General features: G+C 45.9%; 2 protein-coding genes across 2 annotated transcripts in view; one reads left to right on the top strand and one right to left on the bottom strand.

Annotated features, from left to right (window-relative positions):
• The window catches only part of TOM1L2 (target of myb1 like 2 membrane trafficking protein), a 54,251-nt gene extending 47,378 nt beyond the window's left edge, over positions 1-6,873 (bottom strand). The window contains exon 1 of the mRNA XM_075718402.1: positions 6,822-6,873. Coding sequence (XP_075574517.1) covers positions 6,822-6,873 — 52 coding nt within the window. The remainder of the gene's footprint in view (positions 1-6,821) is intronic.
• A 1,954-nt stretch (positions 6,874-8,827) lies between these two features.
• Positions 8,828-23,796, top strand: DRC3 (dynein regulatory complex subunit 3). Its single transcript, XM_009479672.2, has 12 exons — positions 8,828-8,984; positions 10,386-10,502; positions 12,033-12,199; positions 12,790-12,936; positions 14,139-14,258; positions 15,170-15,282; positions 16,582-16,756; positions 19,522-19,653; positions 20,946-21,016; positions 21,817-21,940; positions 23,386-23,517; positions 23,683-23,796. Exons 1-12 carry the CDS (start codon positions 8,828-8,830, stop codon positions 23,794-23,796), a joined length of 1,569 nt encoding a protein of 522 aa, XP_009477947.2.
• The last annotated feature ends 935 nt before the right edge of the window (positions 23,797-24,731 follow it).

Below are 24,731 nucleotides of genomic sequence, written 5' to 3'. Positions count from 1 at the left end.
CCCTTCTTGAGCAACGGGAAGAGTAACTACAGATTGGAAGATCCGGCTCTGTGAGTTACATGAAGACATGTTTACCTGTAGCAAAGGACCTGCTCCTAAGGGAAGAGAGACGAGGCTCTAGCAAAGCCTTCAGACCAGCACCTTTTGTGCTCAAGAATCATCAGTTTTAAAAGAGCCCTTTACCATTGGCGATAACTGAAACAAAGGAGCAAAACAATCGTGGAGAAATGTCAGCAGAATGACTAAGCAAATATGGAAGCTAAGGCTTATCTAACCTAGACAGGATTTTTATACTCAGCAACAAGTTTATGAAGAAAACGAGTAATTCCCCAGGTGGATGCAAATGAGAAAATGGAAAACTAGTTCTGGATTATCTGTGCAGCCTCATATGGGGGGAAAAAAACTGCGCTACACAGGCTGGCCTTTCGGGTCCCTTCCTAACTTCTCAGGGCTCCTTCTCCCCTCTGTTCTCCAAACGTTTGTGCTTTTTATCGCCTATACATCGCACAGATTTTGAAACCAAAACATAAAGTGTGAAATGATGTATCCAGAATCAAATACGAAATACCAGATGAGGAAGGAGATTGCCAGACCAACCCTGAAGAGCACCAGCCCTGCAGGCACTATGCAGCGTCCTTCCCCATGAAGGATCATCCCACCAAAATTTCTGCAACAACTGCTGCTGTTCTTCCACTGACCACTACCACCAAGGATGCTACCAGATGCCTTGATCACCTTCAAAAAATGCTTAATTATAAACCCAGCAATAGTTTACAAAGTCAAAGCAAAGACTGACTAATTTAAAATTGTTCTTAATTCAACTAAGGAAAACACACAATACTTCTTTTTTTGGTGAAAACTGGTTTGGATGAAATATGAAATCAGTTGGAAGGGTCTGTGGGGATTTTCTAACCGTGTGTCTTTAGTCAAGCATATTTCAAATATGCAGTTTAAAAAATCTGCCGAGTACGTGATCAGAGCAGTATCAAACTGGGAACGAGCTGTCCTCACACTGCAACCTCTCACATATAGATTTATATTAGAAACATATGGAATATACATTTAAGCACACTGTGCTGGAAGAGATAAAACTGCATTACTCAAAAATACATGCTATAATACCTTCATGAACTACAATCTGCTTTTGTGCTTATAAAATAAATCCAGCCTCAGAAACCTAGTATTAAATGGTATTATACTAATTATCCAGCTTCACACATGTATGTAGTTTCTCCAAGTTGCCAGATTCATGACTCAGTATTTATTTGCTCCTTTAAAAGCAAAGATATCCATTTTCATATTTCATGGAGATTTTCCTTACAACATAATCCATTGTCATGAAGTGAAAGCAGATCCAAATAATCTTATAAAACGAAAAGCATTTTATCAGACTCTCTTTTGCATGACTAGCACAATTCTATATGAACAGTGGGGGGCTGGATTTTAAATGACTGACCAGCCACAGGAGTACCTATAAATGTACTTAAACCCTGAGGAGAGCACTTTTTGTGCCCTCTTCACTGTGGGAAAAGACAAAATTCACCTTTTTGATGCTGTGGGCATCTGATAGCAAGAAAAGTTACTGCTACCTTGTACTGAGGAAAGCTTCCCTTAGAACAGGGCACAATATTTCAGTAGTTATGGGTAAATGCAAAGGACTTTGTATTTTATTATAATGCGATTAGTGAAAAGAGAGATGATTCAGACCCCAATAGCATGCTGCAAACACATAATTTTATTGGTACCAGATCCTAAGATTACGGCGTGCACTTAAACACTGCCTTCTGGCATCGGGAAGAGGTTTGTCTTTAAAAAAAATGTTTTACTTAACAGCACAGCAAAGTAGTAAGTTTACTCTGAAGGGAACTTAGGCAAATTGTGTATGTGGACCAGAAAGCCTGGGTTAATTCCTTCTGCAGGATAACCATGGGCTGCTCGCTGTAGTACTTCTGTTTATTCCTGCATGTAACCATCAACTCATTTATTTAGGAACCATTTTTATTCTAAGACTCATAAAAAAAGATATAAGAAACCTGAAGAAAGGTCTTAAGTGCTTCTTATGGAAAGGAAAATAAAAAGGTGTTTATACACCCCCGCAAGCTGAGGCATTTTCTCATTTTAAAAAAAGAGGGGGGAACAAAACAGCAGCTCTGGAAACAGGCTCTGTCCACCATATTTATTATCAATTTAACAGCCTTGAATGGGAACTGCAAGTGCTTTGATAAAAATCAATTGAAAAGCTGTCTGCCTCACTGTTGCTTCAATAAAGTGCCTCTGTATCTCTTGCTGAAACCTTGTTTTTGTAGCCTCCTTAAGCAATACTCTGTATTAAATCGCTGCACTGTGCCTCCTCTGAAAGCAGACTCCAAGGCAAGTGCCCAGACCAGCACCCCTCACTCAAACCTCCCTTCATCAACAGGGGCCAGGAATGTAAGCCAACATCGCCTGCTCAACACCCCCACCCAGTCATGCAGGACACCTTAATTTCTACCATATTGTTAAAAATTAACTTTCAGGTCTCTGTGCATTTAACTCAGGTGCTTGGACCTCTCTCCCTGGAGGTCTTTGGCTCCGAGTCAAGCCGACTTTTAGGCTGCGGCAAGAACGGCTGACTTCAGCAGCATGCACAGCCCTGACCAGAGCCCTTACCAAAACGGACCTTGCTGCTCCCATCCAACACCCCGTGAGGAGCCCATTTCACACATCACTGCCCCAACTCAGCCCTTCGCACCTGAGGGAGCCAGGGGGGTCAGCAGCAAGACTTGGTTTGAATTCAAACAAATAAACACTCTCCTGAAGCCTTTGCAAAGTCTCCACGGTAAAAAAAAAAAAAAAACCAAACTACAAAATGTAACTGGTTTTACTGTGTCCTCATGTGTAAGCCATATGGCCTATATCAAATAAGCAGAATGAGCGAAAAAAGTCACCTGTACTCCACTTTCTTGTAATTCAATCAGCTTTAATCGTCTAAGATGTTTTCGCTAGCCTACGGTAAGGGTATTTGTTCTAATAACCTTGAATAGAGTGGTGACACTTTAAAGATGGCTCCCTTGAACAAAGGAAGATAAAAATGCAATTTATGGCAGGATGTTGAATCTCAAGGCAAATTCCCGCTACTGTAAATTGCAGCTTTTTCCCCAGGCCAGCCCCTCTCCAGATAGCAAGCAGTCTGTCTTTGCCATTTTACTACACATCTTCCTGTACTTCTCCTCCTCACTGGTCAGGAGTATTCTTCAAAATTGTCCTCCTCTAAGGATCTAGTCTGTCGTATGTACAGTATTAGCTGAAAAAAATAAACACTTCAGTCATAAGAACCGGGCCAACACCCAAACGCCACAAAGGATCCTGTCAGCCCTGACATACTCGGCAGCCTACGAAACCTGCGACACCCAGTTCCACCCTCTCGACTCTTGCCAGCTTTCACAAAAGACCTTCTCCAGGGCTGGTGGCACGACCACCCTTCAGCTGGCCAGGGCCACGCAGCACAAGCTGCCAGCGAAGGCTCCAGTGTCCCCCTGGGCTCCATGTCCAGCATTGCCGACGGCTGCTGGATTCACCGGGCACGCAGCGCCGGTTAAAAGCACCAGCAGCGCATCAGCCTCCGCACACAACCCCTGCCCGGGGATCTGCTTGAGGAGGCCTGCTAGGAAGCACTGAGCACCACCAAAAGCGACGCTGCGAAGGGACCGCGAAGACTTCTTCTCAGTCCTGTGGGATGCTGAAAAGCGCCGTTTGCTCACAGAGCCTTTGAGAAGCAATGGATTCTGCCACATAATCCTGGATGAGATTTTTAGCTGATATGGAAAACGGTGCTATTACCTGCTTCCCTTCACTGCAACCTGCAAGTGAAAAGCAGTATGGATTGGGCAAAACGGACTTTAATTTCAGGAATCTCCTAGGCACATGGCAGCTGCTGATTGCCTTCCACACAACAGCCCTCTCAAAAAACTGCCACCTCTGCTCAGGAGGGGACCTTGCTAGAGGCGTAAGGACAGTCCAGTGCCCACTGGTCAATCAAAGTATTAAAGAAAAATTAACTGAGGGTTGTAATTAGTAGCCATGGTGGTCTTTTATACAGTTTCTGTTACTCAACTGCTGGAAACCAGAAAGAGGCTACCATATAAGCCCACTGCCAAAAATCAGGTAGCTTTCAGCAATGAGCAACCTGGCTGCCATTGAAACTGGCACTTCAGACGCAGGAGACTCTATCCATCTCCATTACAAATCCTCTGAGCTCATCCTAGCATTACTTTCCCACATTAAGCAAAAGAGTTAACTTAAAAAGCCTGTCTAGCTTCAGACATTATCCAGATAAAGAGAAGGAGAAAAGAGAAAAATCCCTTCTATTACCTCTCTCACCTCTCCCCAAACCTCCTCTGACATCTTTGCTCTTTCAGACCTGGCATTTATCTGGAGACATTGTCTAGCCCTAATTAAATCTTCATGTGAACCACTGCTACTTCCTGGCAGAGAACATGCATCCTTGGTGTGCTGATGGACCTACATAATTTTCTGCACTTCTCCCTTATGGTGAGTGTTAGGCCTTGCTTGAAAACATCACAACTGTGTTCAACACAATATGTTTAAACAGAAATACAAAATTATTCTGTTTCTTTTAAAGAATGAAGAGAAACATAAGTGAAAATTATATTCCACAAGCTCATTGAAAAAAAAAAAAAAACCAACTGTGAAACACTGGGCAAATAGCACCGTCTGAGAACAAGGCATGCTTTTGTTTTACTGTTGTCTCAGAAAAGGATTACTGGCAGTGATATAAGAAGCAGAAAATTTTTTCTTCAAAAATAAAATCTGCAGCTATCTCTTCCCCCCGGGGATGAAACATCATTCTTAAAGTGCAGCTGAATTTTGCATTAAGGGAAGTTGCATTACACACCCCTAACCTTATCTGATGAAAGCAGCTCCTTCAGAGCTTTGTCTTCGAAGCCTCTAAGTTGGCAGCAACTGCTCATTCAAAGAGAGCAAGGAGACGTAAGAGCTACGAAAATCTTTGCACTCCAGAGTTAGAAAGGCAGAAGGCTAGAAAAGCAGATTTTACTGCTAACCTCCCCCAGCAATTTTTACGTCTTAAGGAAGCCCCTTTAAACCACTTACTGATGCTAAAAGACACTGACAATAAATAGATGAGAAATTATTGCCTTCCCTTAACAACGCTCATTGTAGAAGGCTTGTCCAAGCAGCAAAGCAGCCAGCTGTCCTGGCAGATGTGGTCAGATGGCCAAACACAACAAAGCAAATTCACTTTAAAATCATGTTTAACTTTCACTGTTCTCGTTATTATCCTCCAACTTTCGGCACTTCTCTCCCTAAGCAGAAGAAATAAACACCCCAGATGGCTAAAGAAAAACAGCAAGCTATACATATGCTCCATATAGTCTGACAAAGCAAGAGTCCAGCCATCTTCAAAGCGCAGTGCGAGACTTACCCGTTTAAGGGCCTTTTAGCTCTACGAGGGGGTGTCTCTGCATGTGTGGGTGAAGCGACTACTATAAAAGAACTTCTGGGTTTTGAGGCCACAACCAGGTACTCTGCAAAATTTTTCCACTTTAATTTCCAAAGACACAAGTTTTCCATCATTCCATAAATTAATGTAGAATAGCTATAGACTAGACTATACATAGCTATACATTTATACTATATATAACCCCTAAAGAAGGCATTAGAATGACTGTTGCTTATGCAACAAATCAAGGAAACCATGAGCACGGTTTCACTGGAGAGGGACGCGAGCCCAAGTGCATTCAACCGAACATCGCCTTGGCTTCTGGGACTGTATACCACGGTCCCTGCGCTGCAGGAACCTGAGCCAGTCTGTTGTTCTTTCCCACCATGAGAGATCTTGTATTTCTTCAGAGCCTAAGAGAAGAAAGCGGGAGGCCATGACAGCCCACCCAACCATGGGCAAGTTATCAAACTCCACAGAAGTGGTGCCCAGGCGTTCTCCTGTGCCCCTGGCCATGGCAACACAGACCGAAACCCCACTTGCCACAGCTGAGACTGAACACATCTGTGGGAGGGAGGGAGTACACACAGCAACCCACAAAGGACTTGGCTAGCCACGCAGTGAAAGCACACTCAAAATAACCTGCCTAATGTCACCAAAGCATTAGCAAAACCACAATTCAAGCTCTAGGCTGAAAATGGAGCATGTACTTGTGTCTCTAAACCACATCACCCTCCCTGCATATCCACAGGGCCAAGGAGGTTCCAACATTTTGGGAAAAAGGTGGCTGAATGACAGGGCTGCTCTGTAACAAGGCGCTCACATGCAGGAAAAGGAGCTGGGGGATACAACAACTTTCCTTCATCCATCGACCATCTTGAAGTGGAGTCGCTCCTTCCTCATGGCAAAGAGCCTGCCCAAAGCTACCGCTACCCCCACGGCCCTCTGCTGCCCACAGAGCCCTCCACGACTCCCACAGACCCCAATAAGGCCTACAGCACCCACCAAGCCCGAAAGCCACCCAACCACCTCCAGAACCCCCCCCAGCCCCGAGATCCCTGCTACCCCCAGAGGCCCTCCCATACCTCCAGAGCCCCCCACCATCCCCACAGATGCCTTGCTGCCTCCAGAGCCCCCCGCAACCCGCAAAGACCTCCACTAAGCCCTCCCCACGGGCTCCAGAGCACCCCGCGGGCCCTCACAGACCCCCCACCGCCTCCACAGCACCTCACCGACCCCCAGGGCCCCCCGCTGCCTCCAGAGCCCGCCGCTACCTGGAGCCCCCCACCTCCTCCAGAGGCCCCGCTGGCTCTCCGGGCCCCCCCCCCCGGAGCCCTCTGCACCCCCCGAGCCGCCTTACCGAGGCTCTGCCCCACCGGGGTGCTGAACGGGTTCCCCAGCAGAAACTCCATCTTGGGATGACAACAAACAGCGGCCCGGCGGCCCTCCCTCCCCCACCCCGCCCTGACTGGCACCCACGCACACCAACCGCAGCTCGCTCTTCCAAGCGTGGCCCGCCTCCTTGCATTCGATTGGGCAGCGGCCGGACGCCCCGTGGAGTCATAGGTTAAACAACGTGCCCATCACTGTCAAGCGAGGGGCCCGCCCCCGCGGTGATGCCGGCCCTTTCCACGCCCTCCGGTTGATGGACAGCAGGGACACCGCTACTGGCATTCTCCATTGGGCACCGGCCAAATCATTCTCCAATGCTATTGGGCAAGAGAAACGTCAATCATACGAGCCTCCTCCCGCCCCGAGGGCACGGTGCGGGCGCTGATTGGCTGACACGGATTTCTCGCGCTCTGATTAGCAGCCAGCCTTCCCACCCACTCCCTGACCATTGGCGGCTGAGCCGGTCACGTGGCCTCCCTTAGCAACGCGCCTGGGCTTCCTTAGCAGCCGGGCCGGTACCGGGGCCGAGGCGCAGGTGGGGGCCGGGCCGGGTACCGGGGGCGCGGAGCGGGCCTGGGGCCTTGGGGACCTGGGGGGTGAGAGGCCGGAGGGGCCGGGATCTGGGCCTGGCTGGGCCGCGGGAGGGAGGCGGCAGCCCAGCTGGGTCAGAGCTCCCCTGACAGGCAGAGGCAGGGGCGCCGGCCCGGGCCCTGCAGGGCCTGGGGGTGTCGGGGACGTGGCGCCGCTTCCCAGGCCTGGGCTCCGGCTGGCTGGCAGCGGCAGCTTCTTGTCTGGGTGGCTGACCTGCTGCTCGCACTGACACCCACGTTGTTCCCACTGGATGCAGCGAGGGGCTGACCTCTGTGGAACCGACATTGACTAAAGAGATGATGGACAAATATGAGGGAAGTGGGAAGTCTGGCGGGTCACGGATGAATAAACCCAGAGGCTGCTACTCCTCGGTCTGTACTGAGCACAGCCCTAGAGAAGTTTGGTTTGTTAATTAAAAGCCATGATGAGGAGAGAACTCTCTAAACCCAGACATTTATCATTCCTGTCCTCCTATGCAAAAAATCAGCAGAAATTCTTCCATAATTATAGACATCTTACACAGCAAACATTTGAATATTCAAGTCCTTTATACTGATTCATTAACTGTGCACCGTTCTAGAAAGACAAGTAGTCTCATTTGCCTCCCAGGCAGCATTAGGGATATTTCAATGACAAAGCCAGGACAGAAAGTTTTAACTGACAGAATGGTCTTTTTCCAAAAGCAAAGGTGTTTGTGTGCAGTACTAAATATTGACAGAACTAGACAGCCTTTACTATGGAACTGCATTAAGTGCCTTCTTTGGAATATCACTGTTATTTTTTTATAAATTTCCCTCCTTCCTCAAATTCGTTTTCACTTTTATAATGATGTTGGTGTTTAAAATTTAGTGAACTGCTATTGTTAATTTTCCTGTGCTATAAATACACTGTCTCTTACTCTGTAAATCCAACCTGCCCATAATGGGAAACTTACCTTTTAAGACTAGATTAAATGGCGCACAGAGCCTTGAATATGCCCTCTTCGTGAAGGTGGGTTTCAGCGACAGGTGACTGCCATGCGATGGACGATTGCTGTTCATAGGTGCTTCACAGGGCCTCCTTTCCTGGTCTATTTATCTGGCCAAGTTCTGGCATTCTTCAAGGAAAACTCTCCAACGTGGTGTGAAGTTTGCATGTGATCGTGCCCGGCCATTTGACAGTGCTCGGTTATAGGGCTGTGCTTAGAGTCGCATCAGGGGCTTTGTGATAAAAGTCAAATCTGTCTTTGATATCAGCTGTGAGGTATTAGATCTTCTTAATGCTCAGCTGTGCTCTTAATTCCTTGGAATTGTCATGCCCATTCAATGAATGTTGGAAATAGTAGCCAGGCAGTGATTTAATTTATTTTCCTTTTCTATCCTTTAAGGCTGATACAGTCTAAAAATGAGTCAGTTGTACAACAGCATTGAGCCAAACGTTATTGATGATGAAATGGTTCAGAAAGCCATTGAAGAGCAGTATCCAGAGGACATAAGAAAGCTTGCCAAAAGGGAAGGTATTAACTTTAAGGATGTGACAGAGCTACAGCTTAGTTTTAGAAGTGAGTATCAGAATATGTACTTTTTTCTTCTTCTTCTTTTGTTAGAAGGGAATAGAATTAAGCATGAAGTGGCTAACTGGCAATTAAAAATCATGATTAGCTTGGCTTTGTTATGTGAAAAGTTAACATCTGGACTTGCATTTTTAGTCATACCTGTATGAAGTAGTTTCATTAGAGAGAGCTGGGTGCTTTTCTTGATGGGTAACTTTAAAGCTGCTTAACTTTACGCAGTTATCGTCACTGCTATTCTTATTTAACGTTTATATTGTGGTGACACCTACAGGCCACAGGCCTGTTGGGCCCTTCTGTACGTGGACAATTCAAACCCCGGGCAGGCTCCGCCATCGCTGGCGATTATGTGAGAGCTATTTGGTAGATTATGGTGATTACAGTCCAATTCGGTGGCTTCCTCCAGTCATCCATAGCATTATCGCAGCTTGCCTCTTACTGTCAAATCAGTCATAAACTTGCATTCAAAAAGTGAAAAGGAAGAACATTTGGCTCAATATGAGTATTTTGGGGCTATGTAATTTCATGGGCAAAAATCTGCTTTTGATTATTCACTCCAGTAAAATAATGTGTGTATTAGTTGAGTTCCTTAGAACAGATGCCGTTACCTGATCCTGCATGTACAAAACATAGAACTGCGTGAATATTTTGTGCGTGCAATTCCTTGCTTTACTCTGCACTCACTAAACAACAATAGCAGCAGAGCAGCTAACAAAATCCTCTGGGAAACTATTGTGGGGGGAAAGAGAATTGGGAGTGAGAATGTCCTGTATTTTCTGACACCTTGGTCCTAATGTTTTGCTGTAGTGCCTAACAACCTGCCCTTGTGATTCTGTTTTGGGAGAAAGCTAAATGCAGGGATATTGATTAGTTTTAAACTGCAGCCTTCACACAAAGAGTAGACCCCAACTTGCTCTCCTGCGATGAGAATCCCAGTAGCAAGAGAGTAATTTACAAAAGCAGTAGCTGGCCACCGCTAGCCTGCAAATGTGGAGAAAAGCAGAGTCTCATCCCAAACCTCCCTCTTGGAGCTGGAAAGGAAAATGAAGGTCAAGGCCTCCTAATAGTGGATTCATAAAGCCGCTCCTGACTGCAGGGCTGCAGTCAGCATCCCCTCAGCGACTCGTTGGCATCGCTGATGAGCAGTGTGCGCTGGTGCAGGACGCTGAGGTTAACTGGGCTGTTTCATTGAAATCTCATCCAGCCAGTGGACCTCTCAGCTCTCTAGGGCAGTCATCACATGCTGTTGTAATCTGCTGAAAATCATTTTGGAGGTAAGACTGGACATGTTTTCCTTGTGCAAGATAGCGTGTCCGCTAAACTGAAATCTGTCTCACATGAAAAGCAATTTTGTTTGGGATTTTTTTTTGGTTTTTTTTCCTGTGGCTTTAGATATCCTACAGATTGATAATCTGTGGCAGTTTGAGAATCTGACTAAACTGCAGCTGGACAACAACATCATTGAGAAGATAGAAGCTCTGGAGAGTCTGGTTCACCTTGTATGGCTGGGTAAGATACAGGCATATGAGGTTGAATGCCTTCACAGGTGCAAAGCAATCTGCAATAAAACCAGGATGTCGCGTTCCTTCTCAAACACGACTGATAGGAGCTTTCCCAGGGAAGGCTGTCAGCCCTCTGTGTGTTTCCTCATTTGACTGTCAAATGTCAAACTGCCTGAATGTCAGAGCTCCAAAACAATCCTTCAAATGTTTTAAAACTGGTTTTAATACATTTGGTGTGGCAGGAACAGGAAGCTGAGATTTCAAGGTTGTTTCCAGGATTTGTACTTGGATTTGGAGGTGACTTTCAGAAATATTTATGGAAACAGCTCTGTGATTTAGAAGCCTGTATTCTGTTTTCAAAGCCAATGCAGGCATTTTGCAGACTAGAACTCACTATCTTTACCCCTATACGCTTAAGGGCTTGTCGTCATTGTTGTCCCAAGAAGTGCCCATCCTTGTAGTCTTACGTGACTACTTACGACTAAAAACTCAAGATGCTGCTAGCAGCATCACACAGTGGTGCAGGTTTTGATGCTGGGCAGATTGGTGAGCTTGCTGCTACAGATTCAGAGCTTACAGCATTCTCTGGGAACTGCAGCTACGTTGCTGGTTGGCAGTGTAAATATATCCTCAGCCGTCTTTGAAAATAGCATGCGGGGCTTCGGTTCATAAGCACATCTTGAAATGTCTAACGGGTTCTTCCGCCCAGTTGTCTGCACTGTTCTGCTGCACAGATGACTAATGCACTTGTGAATCAACAGCTGATCACCACAATGTAAGCAGAGTGTTTTGAAGCACACTCATGGGTTTCATTTGCCCAAAGGCCGCAGTGGTTCAGCAGCTGCTGCATGAGTATCTTAGCTGTCCAGGGGCTGGTGTGAAGTAGACAGCTGGTAACATCATCAACCATCTCTGGACTCCTGAAGCGGTTGGTACTGGCCTAAGGGCAAACACTGCCCTTAGTCATGATGAATGTAGGTGTTAGGATAGACGGTCTGGCAGGATAAGAGGAAATTTCAATGAGTGAAATAGCTAAAGTGCGTATATGCCTTTGCATACTTCCATTGACAACAGGGCGATTGCGGGCGTGGGACTGGCGTATGTTGGTCCTACGAGAATGACCATGACAGTGGGCACTGGTGTGGCAGGCAAGAGTCTGCATGAAACAAGGTGGGGAGTGTCAAATCTGTGACAGAAATACCCCCCTTTTAGGGCATTTCCCCCCCCTCTTTTCTTGTATTTTGGGTTTCCCCGTAAGGTAGAAATCACTTTCAGGTTGTGTATGTGGACTCTGCATGGAATCCCTTCAACTATTCCTCTCATCTAAAAGTTGCATGGACAGTTGCAAGGAGATGTGAACGAACGATGATTTAATGCTGAGCCTTTCCTGTGGGAGACTGAACACCCCTGAGGAAAATACTGTACATAAACTCCTAAATCTAGAACCAGGCTAAATGCAAGGTCTGAATCAGGACATTCTGCTAGAACTAATTTACCTTTGGCTTGTAAAACTTTTGATTTCTAAACTCTTCCCTAGACTTGTCTTTCAACAATATTGAAGTAATCGAGGGCCTGGATACCCTCGTCAAACTGCAGGACCTCAGTCTCTACAATAACAGAATATCTAAAATTGAGCACATGGACACATTGCAAGAGCTGCAGATTTTCTCCATTGGAAAGAATAATCTGACCACTCTGGAAGACGTGAGTGCTCCCTGTCTTTGCAAATGTTCCCTATCAAAGGATCAAATATTCTAAACCTGACATTTGCCACTGTGCCTGAGCCCGTCCTTAGAAGAAAAAATTCTCCTTAGCATTTGACTGCCTCTGTTGTCTAAGTTATGGTTTTAGTAAGCCTGTCCTGGTGTTAAGTGCTTACTACAACTATTTCTCTTTTAGGTGATTGACTCATGGGGGCCCAGTTCTTGTTCCTGCTATCAGCTGTGGCAAAATTCCTATTGGTTCCCATGAAAGCTAGAACAGGAATAAGTAGCTACATATGAGAAAAGGAGGGAGTGGAGACTAGGATTTATTTGGGGTTCAGCAGTTTACCAGTCTAAGACCTGTGATTTGTCCACCCCATCTGCCTTCTCTCTACACCCATCATTTATATATTCAGAATGTGAATTTAAGTATTTCCTTTCCTGAAAGCATTAGGAATAATTTAATGTCGCCTGTGTTTGGCAGCAGAACAGGATACATATTGCAACATAATTGTAATAAGAGCAATGAATTTCAAGGCTGTGTGCTTCCCCAGCACTGGGAAATACAGCATCTCTTTCCCCTCGGCATAGGTGATCTATCTCAGGAGGTTTAAAAACTTACGCACGCTGAATCTCACGGGGAACCCCCTCTGTGACGATGAGCAGTACATGCTGTTTGTTGTTGCTCATCTTCCAGACCTGGTATACTTGGACTTCAAGCTCGTGAGTGACACCACGGTAAGCATTCTGCATTCCCTGGTTGTGAAATCAGGCACCAGCATCTTACAGATCGTTTGCTTTATTGGTATGCCAGCAATATTCTAGCATTCGGGGATGGTTCCCTGCAGAAATTAGGTTTACAGAAACACGCAGTATTTATTCTGCCTCCACCTAACAGCTGTGAACCTGTAGGCCAAATTCTATCAAAACTGACAGAGAGGTAGAGGTGTCAGAGGCATGATGTCTTCACAGATTTTGTGAAAATCAGCAGCTGTGTGTGGGAGAGGGGCCTGGTTAATGTTCCCACAGAGAGGCTGCAGTGTGACTGCAAGCCTTCTTAGAGATCGGAGAATCTCAGAGGAGATCAGTCTTGAGACGTGGATCCAGGGGAAAGGAGGCTTGGCGGTCCCGCTGCTCACTGAGCCATTTGTTTCAGTAGCAGGCTGACGGACTACCCAGGCAAGCGGGTGCCATTGGATGCACTTCCCGCTCGTGATTTCTGAGAACATGACAGTGCATCCGCACTGGTAACCCATGGGACTGCTTTTTGATCCCAGACTCAAAGGAACCAAGAAGGTTTTTTTTGTTTGGGTTTTCTTTTTTTTTTTTTAGCAACCAAAGAACACGATTAATTGTAAATTTGCTTGGCACAGAGCAGGAGCTGTACTTGGAATATACATTACTCTTACCATAGGACTGGAAGGGCTTTCCAGGCCATCGAGTCCAGTCCCTGCTCGTACAGAGAGTACATCGTAGAGTCGCATACTTAAATTTGTCAAGCTTCAGTTTCAAGCTAATTAGGTTCTTGCCCCTGCTACTACCTTGCCATCCACTCCTCCAAAGAGCCTTCTCCTCCCTAGTAAATGTATTAAACTCGCTAGCTGAGCAAATCAGAGCTCACATTCTAGAAGTCAAAACAGGGCCTCCTGCTAAAAAAAGAAAAAAAAACCCTAAAGATGAGGAAATGGGGAGAGAAAAGTTTCCTGGGACTGAATCAGCTCAGATGCATTGAATGCAGAGTTGGAGTAATATGCCAACAAAAAATGGGATGAGGAATGGATTAGAAACTTCATAAGTGGTTTAATAAAAAGCCCACAAAGAAATGGAGATGCAGATGTCACTCGGGTGCATGTTCTAGAAAGATCAAAGGCTTCTGCCCAGATTTGTTGAGCAATGCTGGATAATCTAATAGAAATATTTTCTTCCTTTGCATTTCTCAGCGAGAAGTTGCCATTTTAAAGTATCAAGATCTTACTGAGCCGTTGGAACGTGAGGAAGCTCAGGCCCTGGCTCAGCTGGAGGAAAACCAGGCAAAGCAGAAAGAGCTGGAGTACCACAGGGTATGTTTTCTTTGGCTGGTTGTATATTGTCTTGGGAGAAAGAAGCGCAACACATTGACTTCTCTTTTACCTGCTTGAAGATTTGATGAGAGGTTAACATCGACTGTGCTAAAACTAAGGCTAGGATTAATCTCTGTGATCTCCAACTCTCATCTTTTGAATGAAAACAGGAACTGCTGTGGAATACACATGACGTGGGGGAGCATAATTCTTTTGGCTGAACAATGAAACTACAGATAGAGACCCTGGGAAGCTAAATAGTAAATCACTCCCGAGGATCTTATCAGCCTGACATAAGATTAAGAAAATTACAGGTCTGAGGGAACTGTTAGCGTTTTTATGGTGCAGTGACTTTTTTTTCTCCTTCACACTAAGTTAATGCTTTTCATTAGTTTTATGGTTAAACTCTTCAGGGCTTTCAGAGATCACTGTAGTCCTCTGAACAGATTGAAAACAAGACCAGGCACAACAGTGCTTTCCCTTGTGGTCTGCCTCCGTGTTCCAGCCCTCTAGATCAGACCGGCTGAAGAGCAGCAGGTGGTTAAGTGACAGGGAGGGCACCTGCAGCTCTTCCCTCCATCCCTTCCCAAAGTCCACTGAGTCCTTATCTGAAAGGCTTAATAGCCTTGCAATATGTGGTTGTACGTGACAATGTCTTATATAAGATTAAACAGTGTTTCCTGACCTGAGGCTAGAGAGTTCTAGCAGCAAAGCCATGTGAACCAGGATGGTTTTGACTCCGGTTGCAGAGTGCTTTCATGCCTTGGTTGGTGTAGCTATTGTGTTGGTATCACTGTGTCGGCACCAGTGTTCCTCTGCTGGTAAAGTGCTTATAGGAGAGACACATCTTGAGGACTGGCAGCAGGTTGGCACTCTTTATTTTACTTACATTGCTCTGATTCTCTTCAAAGACAGCCTTTGTTGAGTACCTGAATGGATCATTCCTCTTTGACAGTATGTATGCAGAGGATACAGAAGCTGCCAAACTGGCTTACCTCCCTGGAGTGGGTAACCTGCTGCAGGCATATCCTTCCTGGATTTAGAATACCTAGACCTAAAACGTAATGCCTTGAGTTAAGAAGGAGGTGCATCCACAGGGACTCTTCATCCGTTGCTTTTGTCCAGGCCTGAAAGCTCCATTGATCTAAGATCTGAGACAGTCTGTGTTCAATTTTGGAACGGTACCAAAAAAAACCACTGCAAGACCGTGAGACCACTGACAGCTTTAAGGCTTGATATCTCGTGAAATATGAGGGCTACAAACAAATGGTTTATATTACTGGCAAGCTGGCCAACCCAGCTTGAAACATCCCATTTGTAAAACCATTCGCTTCTATCACCAACAGGTCATGAGATTCCAGCGTTTTAAAGTCTCACCATTGTAATTACCATATTCCTTTTCCTTCACTTGAATCAAACACAATTTCGGTAGCCTTCTTGTCTGACCCTTCAAGAATCAAGGCTTTGTAGTTTCTTTAAGTCTGGAATCCACTTAAGGTTTAAAATGAACTATAAGATAAATCTCTGTCAGTTAGATTGTAAGAGCGCAGTTGCTAAAATCATGTTGAAATTGAAGTGGTAGGAGATAGGAACAGACTAATCAGAATGATATGAGTCGCATATCTCACAACCTGCCAGAGCCGGCAACACGAAGTTTTCAGGCCAGCACTTTTTTCTGATCATTGCTCTTACACAGGGGATCAGAAAGCAGGCACTTTTTTTTCTTTTTTCTTTTCTCATTCAGATTAATAGAGCATTGTCAAGGCCAGTAACTTGACCTTCCTTAAAATTGCATTACACTGTTGGGGAAAAATGCATCACGGCTTAACTACAATAGACTCTAGAAACAATTCCATTGCCAAGATAATAGCAGAAGAAAAATTGACGTTATTTTTGTGATGCTACCAAGTCAGTAGTTTATTCTGTGCTCTGGCTGTAGGCTCCAGAGCTGTATTTATTAACTACGCAGGCACTGTATTCACACTTCTGAAGACAGATAGGGTTGTATGCTTCATTCTGCTGCTGTGTCAGAAAAGAGTCAGAGAAGTATATGTGTTTCCTTTTTTTTTCCCCTCAAGGCCTTTTTCCCCTCAAGTTGCCACAGCTTTCTCCATACCCTTAAGGTAGCAAAATCCTGTGCATAAAATGTGAATGGGTGACCCAGTCCTGCCACAGACGGCATACTTGGCAACCTGCTCCCAGCAAGAACCACAGAGTTTACATCACAGTAGCTTGTAACTCTTGTTGCTCAAATTTACAGAGCTAGAAGGAACATAGTACGTTGCTCCACTGAACAAGCAAAATACCTTGACTCTGGTGTCACATACAGGAAGGAGTTTGTCTCAGTTTGTGAGAACCTCTTTAACTATGGTCTGGAAGAGTATGAAAAACGAGAAGCTGAAGTCTCTGATTTCTACGAAACCCTTCAAGAAGCATTAACAGCCAACCAGCAAGAAGGCAGGAAAATAATCCTAGACTTTGAAAATCGGAACAAAAGGGTAATGCCGTTATATTTTTGTTTGTTTGATACATGATTTCTCTACACCATATGCGAGCTTTTAATTTCACTGAGAATGAGGGTAACTCCATTAAAATTAGGCAAATTATTCTGGATTGACACTGCTGTAACAGGAATCGGCACTTGATCCCTAACAGCAGAATCATGGCGTGGTTGAGGTTGGCAGGGACCTCTGGAGGTCCCCTTGTCCAACCCCACTGCTCAAGCAGGGCCACCAACAGCAGGCTGCCCGGGACTGTGTCCAGATGGCTTTTGAACATCTCCAAGGATGGAGACTCCACAGCCCCTCTGGGCAACCTCTTCCAGTGCTCAGTCGCTGATCTTTCTTTACACGTTTCTAACAGTATATATCTATACCAAGAAAAAATGTTGTGTGAGCTAGTATAATGTCATTAACTAACATAACACTAAAAGTTTTTTAGTACTTTATGTAGGAAAAGAATTTGGGGATTGAAGTTTCAACCCTTTGGGGAAACCACAACCAGCTAACGCTGACAGCCTTTATCTATACTGGAAATTCAGCATAGGACAAAATTAACGTGCCATAGTGTTATTTTATTGTCCACAAAGGTAAAGGTCCTTCAAGGCTTTACAGAAAAAAAGTGGCTAAACATGGTGGGGTTTTTTTTTTTACTTTTTTTTTTGCCATCCAGAAATGTTACCAGTCTTTAAGAAAATGGAAATGCTCAACCTTTCTTTTAGTTTCAGTATTTTTTATGAAGTTGATTTAAAATTTAGAGAGAGATTTATCAGATTTAATGCCACTCCCCTTCTCTTTGAGGCCTCCAACAGCTCTTCCTTCATTGAAAAAGGGGGAAGAAAAGGCAGGAGATTGCAGGGTATTCAGCTTGTTTTCAAGTAATTTTCTGCTTCAGTTAATTTTGTCAACAACAGCTCAAAGAACTTTAACAAAAAAGTAGATAAAGTTATTGTAATATATTTCTAGTCTTTTTAAAGCAGAAACTCTCTTTTTTTTTTCATTCTGCTCAGCTACAGCCACCCATTGTGGCTGCTAAGGGCGTAGCTTCTAGCTGGATCCCTTTCTAATCATGTATAATAGATGGATCATTATTTTGTTTCCACAGAAAAAATAAGGGGGGGCTAAAGCCTGGTTACACTGTCAGCTGAGCAGAGCAAGGCTCTGGCAACTGACACCAGGCACAGTCACAAGCGCTGGCTCCCTTTGAAAACCAGGTTGCTTTTATTTAGGTGCTTTGTCACACGCTGGCAGCCTGCTGAGTCACTCTGCGCCCAGGTCCTTGAACCTTGCTGACTCACGCTGGCAAACTGACTCCATCAGCTCTAGTCCGGACGCGAGTTTGCAGGCTTACCAGAAGGCATCATATAAAGATTGAGTTCAATTCACTTGCACTTATTCCCAACAGATCTTCCATTTAAAATAGAAAACCAAAGCCACAAAAAAAAAAAAAAAACAAAACCCACAAAACCAACCAACCAACAAAACCCAACAAAAAAACCCAAAAGCAAACCCAAAGAAACATGGGTGAGACCAGATTTTGGCCCTTCGCCTTTGTCCGATGACCTGCAGACTCAGCTATGGATTGAGCTGCAAGAACAGGCCACTACAGTCAGTGTGACAGTTTTCATATAACTACTGGAGGAGTCAAAACCGAACATTGTATTTTAACAGCATTTCCCCATTCATTTAAAATTGCCAGAGGAGTTCAAAAGGTGTAGAGGTCCCAGCAGGCTGAAATCCGTAAGCCATTCTTAGGGGCTGTTTGTCTTGCTGTAATCCTTTCATGTAAGCTTGGGTAACCTGTAAAATAACTCCTGTCTCTGAAGTTGGTTAAGGAGCGAAGAAGCATTAAAGGCCTTGAACTTTGAAGTTATTGCTCCCAGAGGTGCGGCTTGAGTGGCTGGGGAGCTTTTTGACCCTCCTAACTTGTTTACATTAGAAAAGAAGATGCCTTGCTCTCCCCCCCTGTTAACACTGCAAAGTTTGAGTAATCTAGTCCGTTTTCAGACACAAGTCTTGGCAATTATTTTCGTCAGAATTCTCTCTTTTAGCCTGTTCCATTCCCTCTCAGGAGAAGTGGATGAGACTTCTTAAAACATGTGCTTTTTTTCCCTCCTATTAACGTTTGATTGTTAACTTATTTTGAACAGACTTGAAAATAATACATTGCTCAGCACAAGAGGGGTTTTTTTTGATCCAAGAAATCATAAATCTTGTCTGATACAAAACTGACGTCAATATTTAATTCTGAAGGGCAATAAATCCTTGTTGTAAGAGGAAGGCAGGCAATGATAGGTATTCCATATTCAGAATACTAAATCCTGACCCTACGGAAGTCAATCAAGATTCTTCTTGACATGAATGGGATCAGGATTTAGGCCTGCATTTCTTTCTATGAAGTAATTGTTAATCTCTTCTTCATGGCCAGCAATGTCAAGAATCTAAATTTTTTTTTTTTTTTTTACTTGAAATGTGTCAGAAGGGGAACCAAAGTTGGAAGCATAGAAGGGGCAAAGTCTTCTGCTGACTGGAGGATGAGGAAGCGTTTTCACGGATTTCACTGCATTGCCCCTGGATCGTTAGCGCAGTAGCATACCTCAGCACTGTTGACTACCCAGTATGTAAATCTGGAGACTTCCTGAATCATCACATTTCATTTCAGCTAATCAGCAGCAGGAACTTTTCTCACATATGTAACAAGTTAATTAAATTGCAATGCAGTGCTGAACACAAACTGTAAGTAATTTATGTATCTCTGTGTTTAGAGTCTGGATGAGATTCATAATGCCAGTAGTTATGATATTGCTGAGTCTAAACGAGCAGAGTACCAGAAGGACATACTTCAGCTCTCAGAAGCACTCATGACCTTGGAAATGCAGATAGCTGACCAGCTGGAGGTAAGGGTCAAGCACATACCTGCGAGACCTCACATCCAGAACGCGGCGGGGGTCATTTTTCTGTCGCTGCACCCCTCCGTTTAGTAGCCCGTTGCACAAAGAGCGGGGCATAGGTCTTCCAGCCAGGCTAATGTTTTGTTTCTATCTTATTCTTTCTCTGCTCAGAGTTGATCAGGGTGAGATCAGGCCCTGGACATTGATGCATTGCAACAGATTTCTGTTTCTCAGAGCAGAGCGCAGTATGTCCTTTGCATCTATCCAAGCCGATTTCCTAGGCTTCAGAGAAAGGGACTTGAGGTCATTCAGTCATTTTATAGGTCTGCGTACAGAAGTCGCTGCATAGCATGGGGTGTGCATTTGGGATTCTAGAGGTGTAATTCTTTGAAGCTGATCTTTGCTATGAATAAGATTACACACATTCCTGCTCAGCTTACTGCATTTGCTTGCATAATAGCTGCCTTTTTTCTCCCCAGACTTTTCCTCAAAATCTAGGGCAGGGCTGCTAATGTGTATGTTCATTTAAAAAAAAAAAGTAATCTGTTTAAAAATTAGCAGGCAGGAGCTGTGGCCGGTGTGCGAGCAGGTGCAGCAGTTTACTTTTGTGAATGTACATGATAGAAAGCAGCAGCTCAAAATGGATTCCTCACTGCATCAGGACTGTGCCTTTTAGTGTTTTCTGAATTGGTCCTCGTGTATCTGCAGTCCCTGATGGAACGAGCAGAAACATTCCTCCCTGCATGCCCTTCTGGATCTGCAGGATTCGGGTGGTTATATTTGAACTGTTGTATCAAGACATTAAGTGCAACACTTCACAGATTCCCCACCAGCCATTTTTGAGAGAGGTTACAGGCAGCAGCAATTTTAGTTTCTGAGGACTAAAACAAAAGCTGTGGTAAGCCCAGGCATTGGTTATGCTTCCGACAAGAGGCTCTTCATACATACAAGGAGGCTGCAGCATGGCAGTATACAGGAATATGGCATTCTCCGCGCATTACTTAGGTGAGGGTAAAAAAGGATCAGCTGGCTTGCTGCAGACGCCAGATAAAGGTATCATTTAGTCAGCTTCCTTCCAATAAACCGATTCTGATTTTCTGACCCTGAATGAGGAAAGAAAATCCTGCAGCACTTTCAAAACACTTTAAATGCTTGAGGCAGTGCAGTTTCTGACTGTGCTAATAACAGCAGTGAGTCCAAATTATAATCAGTTGTAGATTCTTCCTAGACTCCCTGACTCCCTTTTATGTTTATGCAAGATTTCATTGTAATATTTCCTCTTTTTCCCCTCTGTTAAGGAACTAATAAAGGATTTTAAAGGAAACATTGCTGTCATAGCATCGACATTCATTGAAAACATTAAAGGGAAATATCCTTTTGACAGTATGTTGGCCTGGACCTCCCAGTGATGTATGTATATCTCACTTCTAAATCCAGAAATGAGCCATCAGTATGGAATTTGGTTCATTTTTTTCTTTTTTTAAATCAACAGAAAAGGTCTTTTCCTAGCTTTGCAGGAATGGTCATTTAAGGTGCCCAGCTTCCTTCTGTGGAGACTCTAGAGAGAACAAAAAGATTTAAGTTCTCCTGTGCTGAAAGTCTGCAGGACTTACGCAGCTTTCTCCCCCTTGGGAATCTTCCTTTCTTCTCCACACAGCCATGACAAAACCCTGGGAAAATCTGGTTAGACTGTTTTCCATGTACATTCTCGCCATAGCAGCCAATGAAATACCTACAATTCTTGTTGAAGGTTCTTTAAATGGCCTTCATTTTTGCGTTGTTGGTATCTTGTGGAACAAAGTGAGATGAGAATACCGAAGTGCTTCAGTGACAGGTTACACTACTTTAAATATATACATCTGTTGGCCTGGTGCAAATAATTGCACCATATTCATAGCTTGGCTTACATCCTGGGAGGCCCCCCCTCAATTTCCTTTGCAAACCTAGGCCCGCTCTCAGTTCTGTGCAACATATGGCAGCAAGGATGAGACCCAACGTGCGATTAAGAGCAGAAAATGTATATCCTGACAGCGCAGCAGCTTCTGGCAGCAGTCAGGCTCTTTTCTGCGGAGGCCCACTGTGCAGATGCTCAGTGTCTAGTTACAGGAGGTCATTTAATCTCTACAAGTGAGTGGCGTGGTCAGCTTTTTCCTTAACCATCTTCTGTACGATGACCCAGTGCCGGGACCTGGAAAACGGTCACCATGAAAAGCTGCTAGAGATCTCCATCACCACAGTGGAGAAATTGGTCAAGAATGAGCTTGATGAGGATTTGTCAGCTGACGTTCGAATGGTGAGGGCACCAAAAAAATTCATCTCTGCTAGGGAGTCGGCAAGAAGAGGAGGCCACAGCCTCTTCTCGGAAGGGACACGGTTTCCAGGAGGCTTAATACAGCTAAAGCCATGGCTAAACTGGAGCATAACCTCCTCCTAAGAGGCCCCAGCCGCTTGGCTGAGTAGGACGGAGGATAACTGCACTGCAGGTTTCCCTGGGCGCTGCCAGAGCTGGTGGCAGCAGCCCAGGAGAGGTGCTGAGGAAGTCTCTCTCCCGCCTCCAGCACAACTCACTTCTCTGGCTGATTTCCAGACAACCCCAACCCAGCAGGCACTTAGGCAGCGTCTTTGCTGCACTCGCAGCTGGTTTTGTTCAGAATCTCCCCGCTCCCCGAGGAGAATCCAAACACTGCTCTGACTTCCTTGCACCCAGGCTCTGTTTGCCTCAGTGATTTCAAAAGCCCTTCCTAGAGCTCCCCAGCCCATGAGCCTGATGGGGAGGCAGGACATAACACTTCAGAGCCTTCCACTGCACCCTCAGTCTTGCTGTGCTATCAGAGATCCCAGAAGCCTTTCAGAAAGCACAAAGATCATTGCAGTGCTCCAGTCAGCAACGCCGCTGACCTTTCTGCCTCCGTTATGCCTTCATTTAGTGACTAAATGACTCGAGTTTTGCATTCGCTATGGTTTTGCTCTGTCCAGATTATCCCAGCCCCACCATTACTCCAGGTAATCAAGAGCTGACAGACACAAAACAGACCCCTCAGCCCCCCTGGGGGAGCTCCCTGCTTTATGGCCTGTGCAGATGGCTGCAGTTACGCACCGTTGCTGTGCACCCATTTTGCCTTGCTGCCATCCATTTCCACGGAGAAGCAATCTTCATTTGTTCAACAGCTGCACTTGGCTGCAGGAGGAGAGTCATTACGGTTTAGCGAAGCCACCCTCTATTCAGAGCCACGGGGGAAGTCACTGCTTCGATTAGAAGCCGGGACTCTCCAAAAATGAAGATTTACAGCCAGTGCCACTAGTGTAAGAGACCCTTCCAAGTGCAATTTTCCACTTCCCGCACCTGCTGGGCCAGGCGTGCTGGAGCATATGCAGCCTTGCTTCAACACCAGCTGCCCGCAGGGGCCTGCCATGTGCTGCGAGGCAGCCCTGCCTGCAGCGGAGCACTCAGCAGCAGGCATTTGCTCCCTGCTCCAGGAGGTGAGGCTGAGGGTGCTGCCTCAGTTTCCCCACCCAAACTAGGGATAATACGCCATTACACTGTAGCGAGGCCTGGACACGTTCTTGCGAGGCGTAAAGCTCTGGATTAATCCTGATGACTAGGGCTTTGTCAGTCTGAAACAGAGGGCTGATTTTCTTCCCCCCGAGCACCGCAGTTGCTGTGCTGCTAGTTCCGAGCTCCGCTGCTTTCGCTGCGTGCCCGCCCCCCTCCTCTCATCCGGTCACGTTACCTCCTAGCTTCTTGTGGACAAAACCACCATTGTCAACGCAGTCAACGCATCCCATGGCATCCGCCTGCTGAAGATTGATAAGCGAGAGAGCGACATCCTCAGCAACATCTACCGCTGGCAGGCCTCCGTGACAGAGAAGGTAAGAGACCCTCGTCCTCAGGGGGATGGGGCACAGAGAGGTCTGGGCCAAGCGGTGGGGACACTGCTAGGAAAGATGGTCCCTCACCTTTGCCGGAGCCCTCTGTGCTACAGCAAGGGACCCTGGCAAGCCTGCGGATTCACTGCTTGGTTTCAATCTGTTCAGGCTTTCCAAAATGAGATCGACAGAAACCGTGACCGTGTCAAAGAGATCGTTCAGTACATCGATAATCTCCAGGAGGAGCTGGATAACGTAGAGATCCTGGAGCCGACGGAGTAGCTCTGCCACGGGCTGGGCAGCTGCCTTAGCCGGGGGCACACAGGCCAGCCCCCAGCAGCAGCACACCCAGCAGCGATGGCTGCTTCTGTATGCCTGAGCTGCCCGCGACGATTCAGGCCAAAGGCATACTTCTTCCATCCCGCCATAAACTGCAAATAAAAAGATACTTATTGACTCTGGAAAAGCATGTGCAGCCCTGCCTCTTCCATCATGTCGGCACAAAGCCCGTGCAGACAGAGCTCAGACCTGGTCGCAAGGGGTTATGGATCAGCTGTGAGCTGATTGAACGAAATCATCGTAGCATATCATGCCTGAAAGCTTTAGTACCTGCAAGCACAGCGGCAGGAACCTGTGAGCCACGGGCACTCGGCAGCAGCCTGGGAGAGCAGTGCTCTCCATCAAACCACCCCCAAGATAACAGCGGGTTTCCAGCTCAGCAAGCACAAGGCTGGCGGGGGCCCTGCGTGCCGGAGGGCCTCGTCTTCTCACCGCCTCTCGCAAAAGCAGCTTTCTGCAGCGTGAACAGAGCAGCCCCCAGCTAGCTAGGAAGGGAAATCAATGGTTCCACAGGAGCTCACACACCGCCGCTCGCAACAGCCAAGCGAGGAGTCATTAATTCCCCTCCTTGCTTGGTGACAGCAGCTGCTACGCTCACTTGTGGGCAGCTTCTGAGGAATGATGCTGGCCGGGGCGGTACTGCTCAAGGCAAGCAGCAAGGAGAAAGGTGGGAAGGTTAAATGAGAGGGTGGCTGCATACGCGCTCCGGGGAGAGACCGGGTCTCTCCGAAAGCCCCGTGGCTGGCACTGCCTGTCATACACAGATTTAGCTCGTAGTACCCTGTGCTTTTGAAGATGGCAAGAGCCCAGGTTTCCCCCCGTCTTGCTCCAGGACTGCACAGTCGGCGCGCTGCTACTCCTTGGCTGCAAGGACAGGG

Source organism: Pelecanus crispus, chromosome 11 (assembly GCF_030463565.1).
Source record: "Pelecanus crispus isolate bPelCri1 chromosome 11, bPelCri1.pri, whole genome shotgun sequence".
Lineage (NCBI taxonomy): Eukaryota > Metazoa > Chordata > Aves > Pelecaniformes > Pelecanidae > Pelecanus > Pelecanus crispus.
This window is presented reverse-complemented; position numbering and strand designations above follow the sequence as displayed.

Coding starts and splice junctions, on each gene's coding strand:
- DRC3 (XM_009479672.2), top strand. CDS start 8,828: ATGAGTCAGTTGTACAACAGCATTGAGCCAAACGTTATTGATGATGAA. Junction 10,503..12,032: donor GGTTCACCTTGTATGGCTGG/GTAAGATACAGG, acceptor ACTCTTCCCTAG/ACTTGTCTTTCAACAATATT. Junction 21,017..21,816: donor ATTGAAAACATTAAAGGGAA/ATATCCTTTTGA, acceptor CATCTTCTGTAC/GATGACCCAGTGCCGGGACC.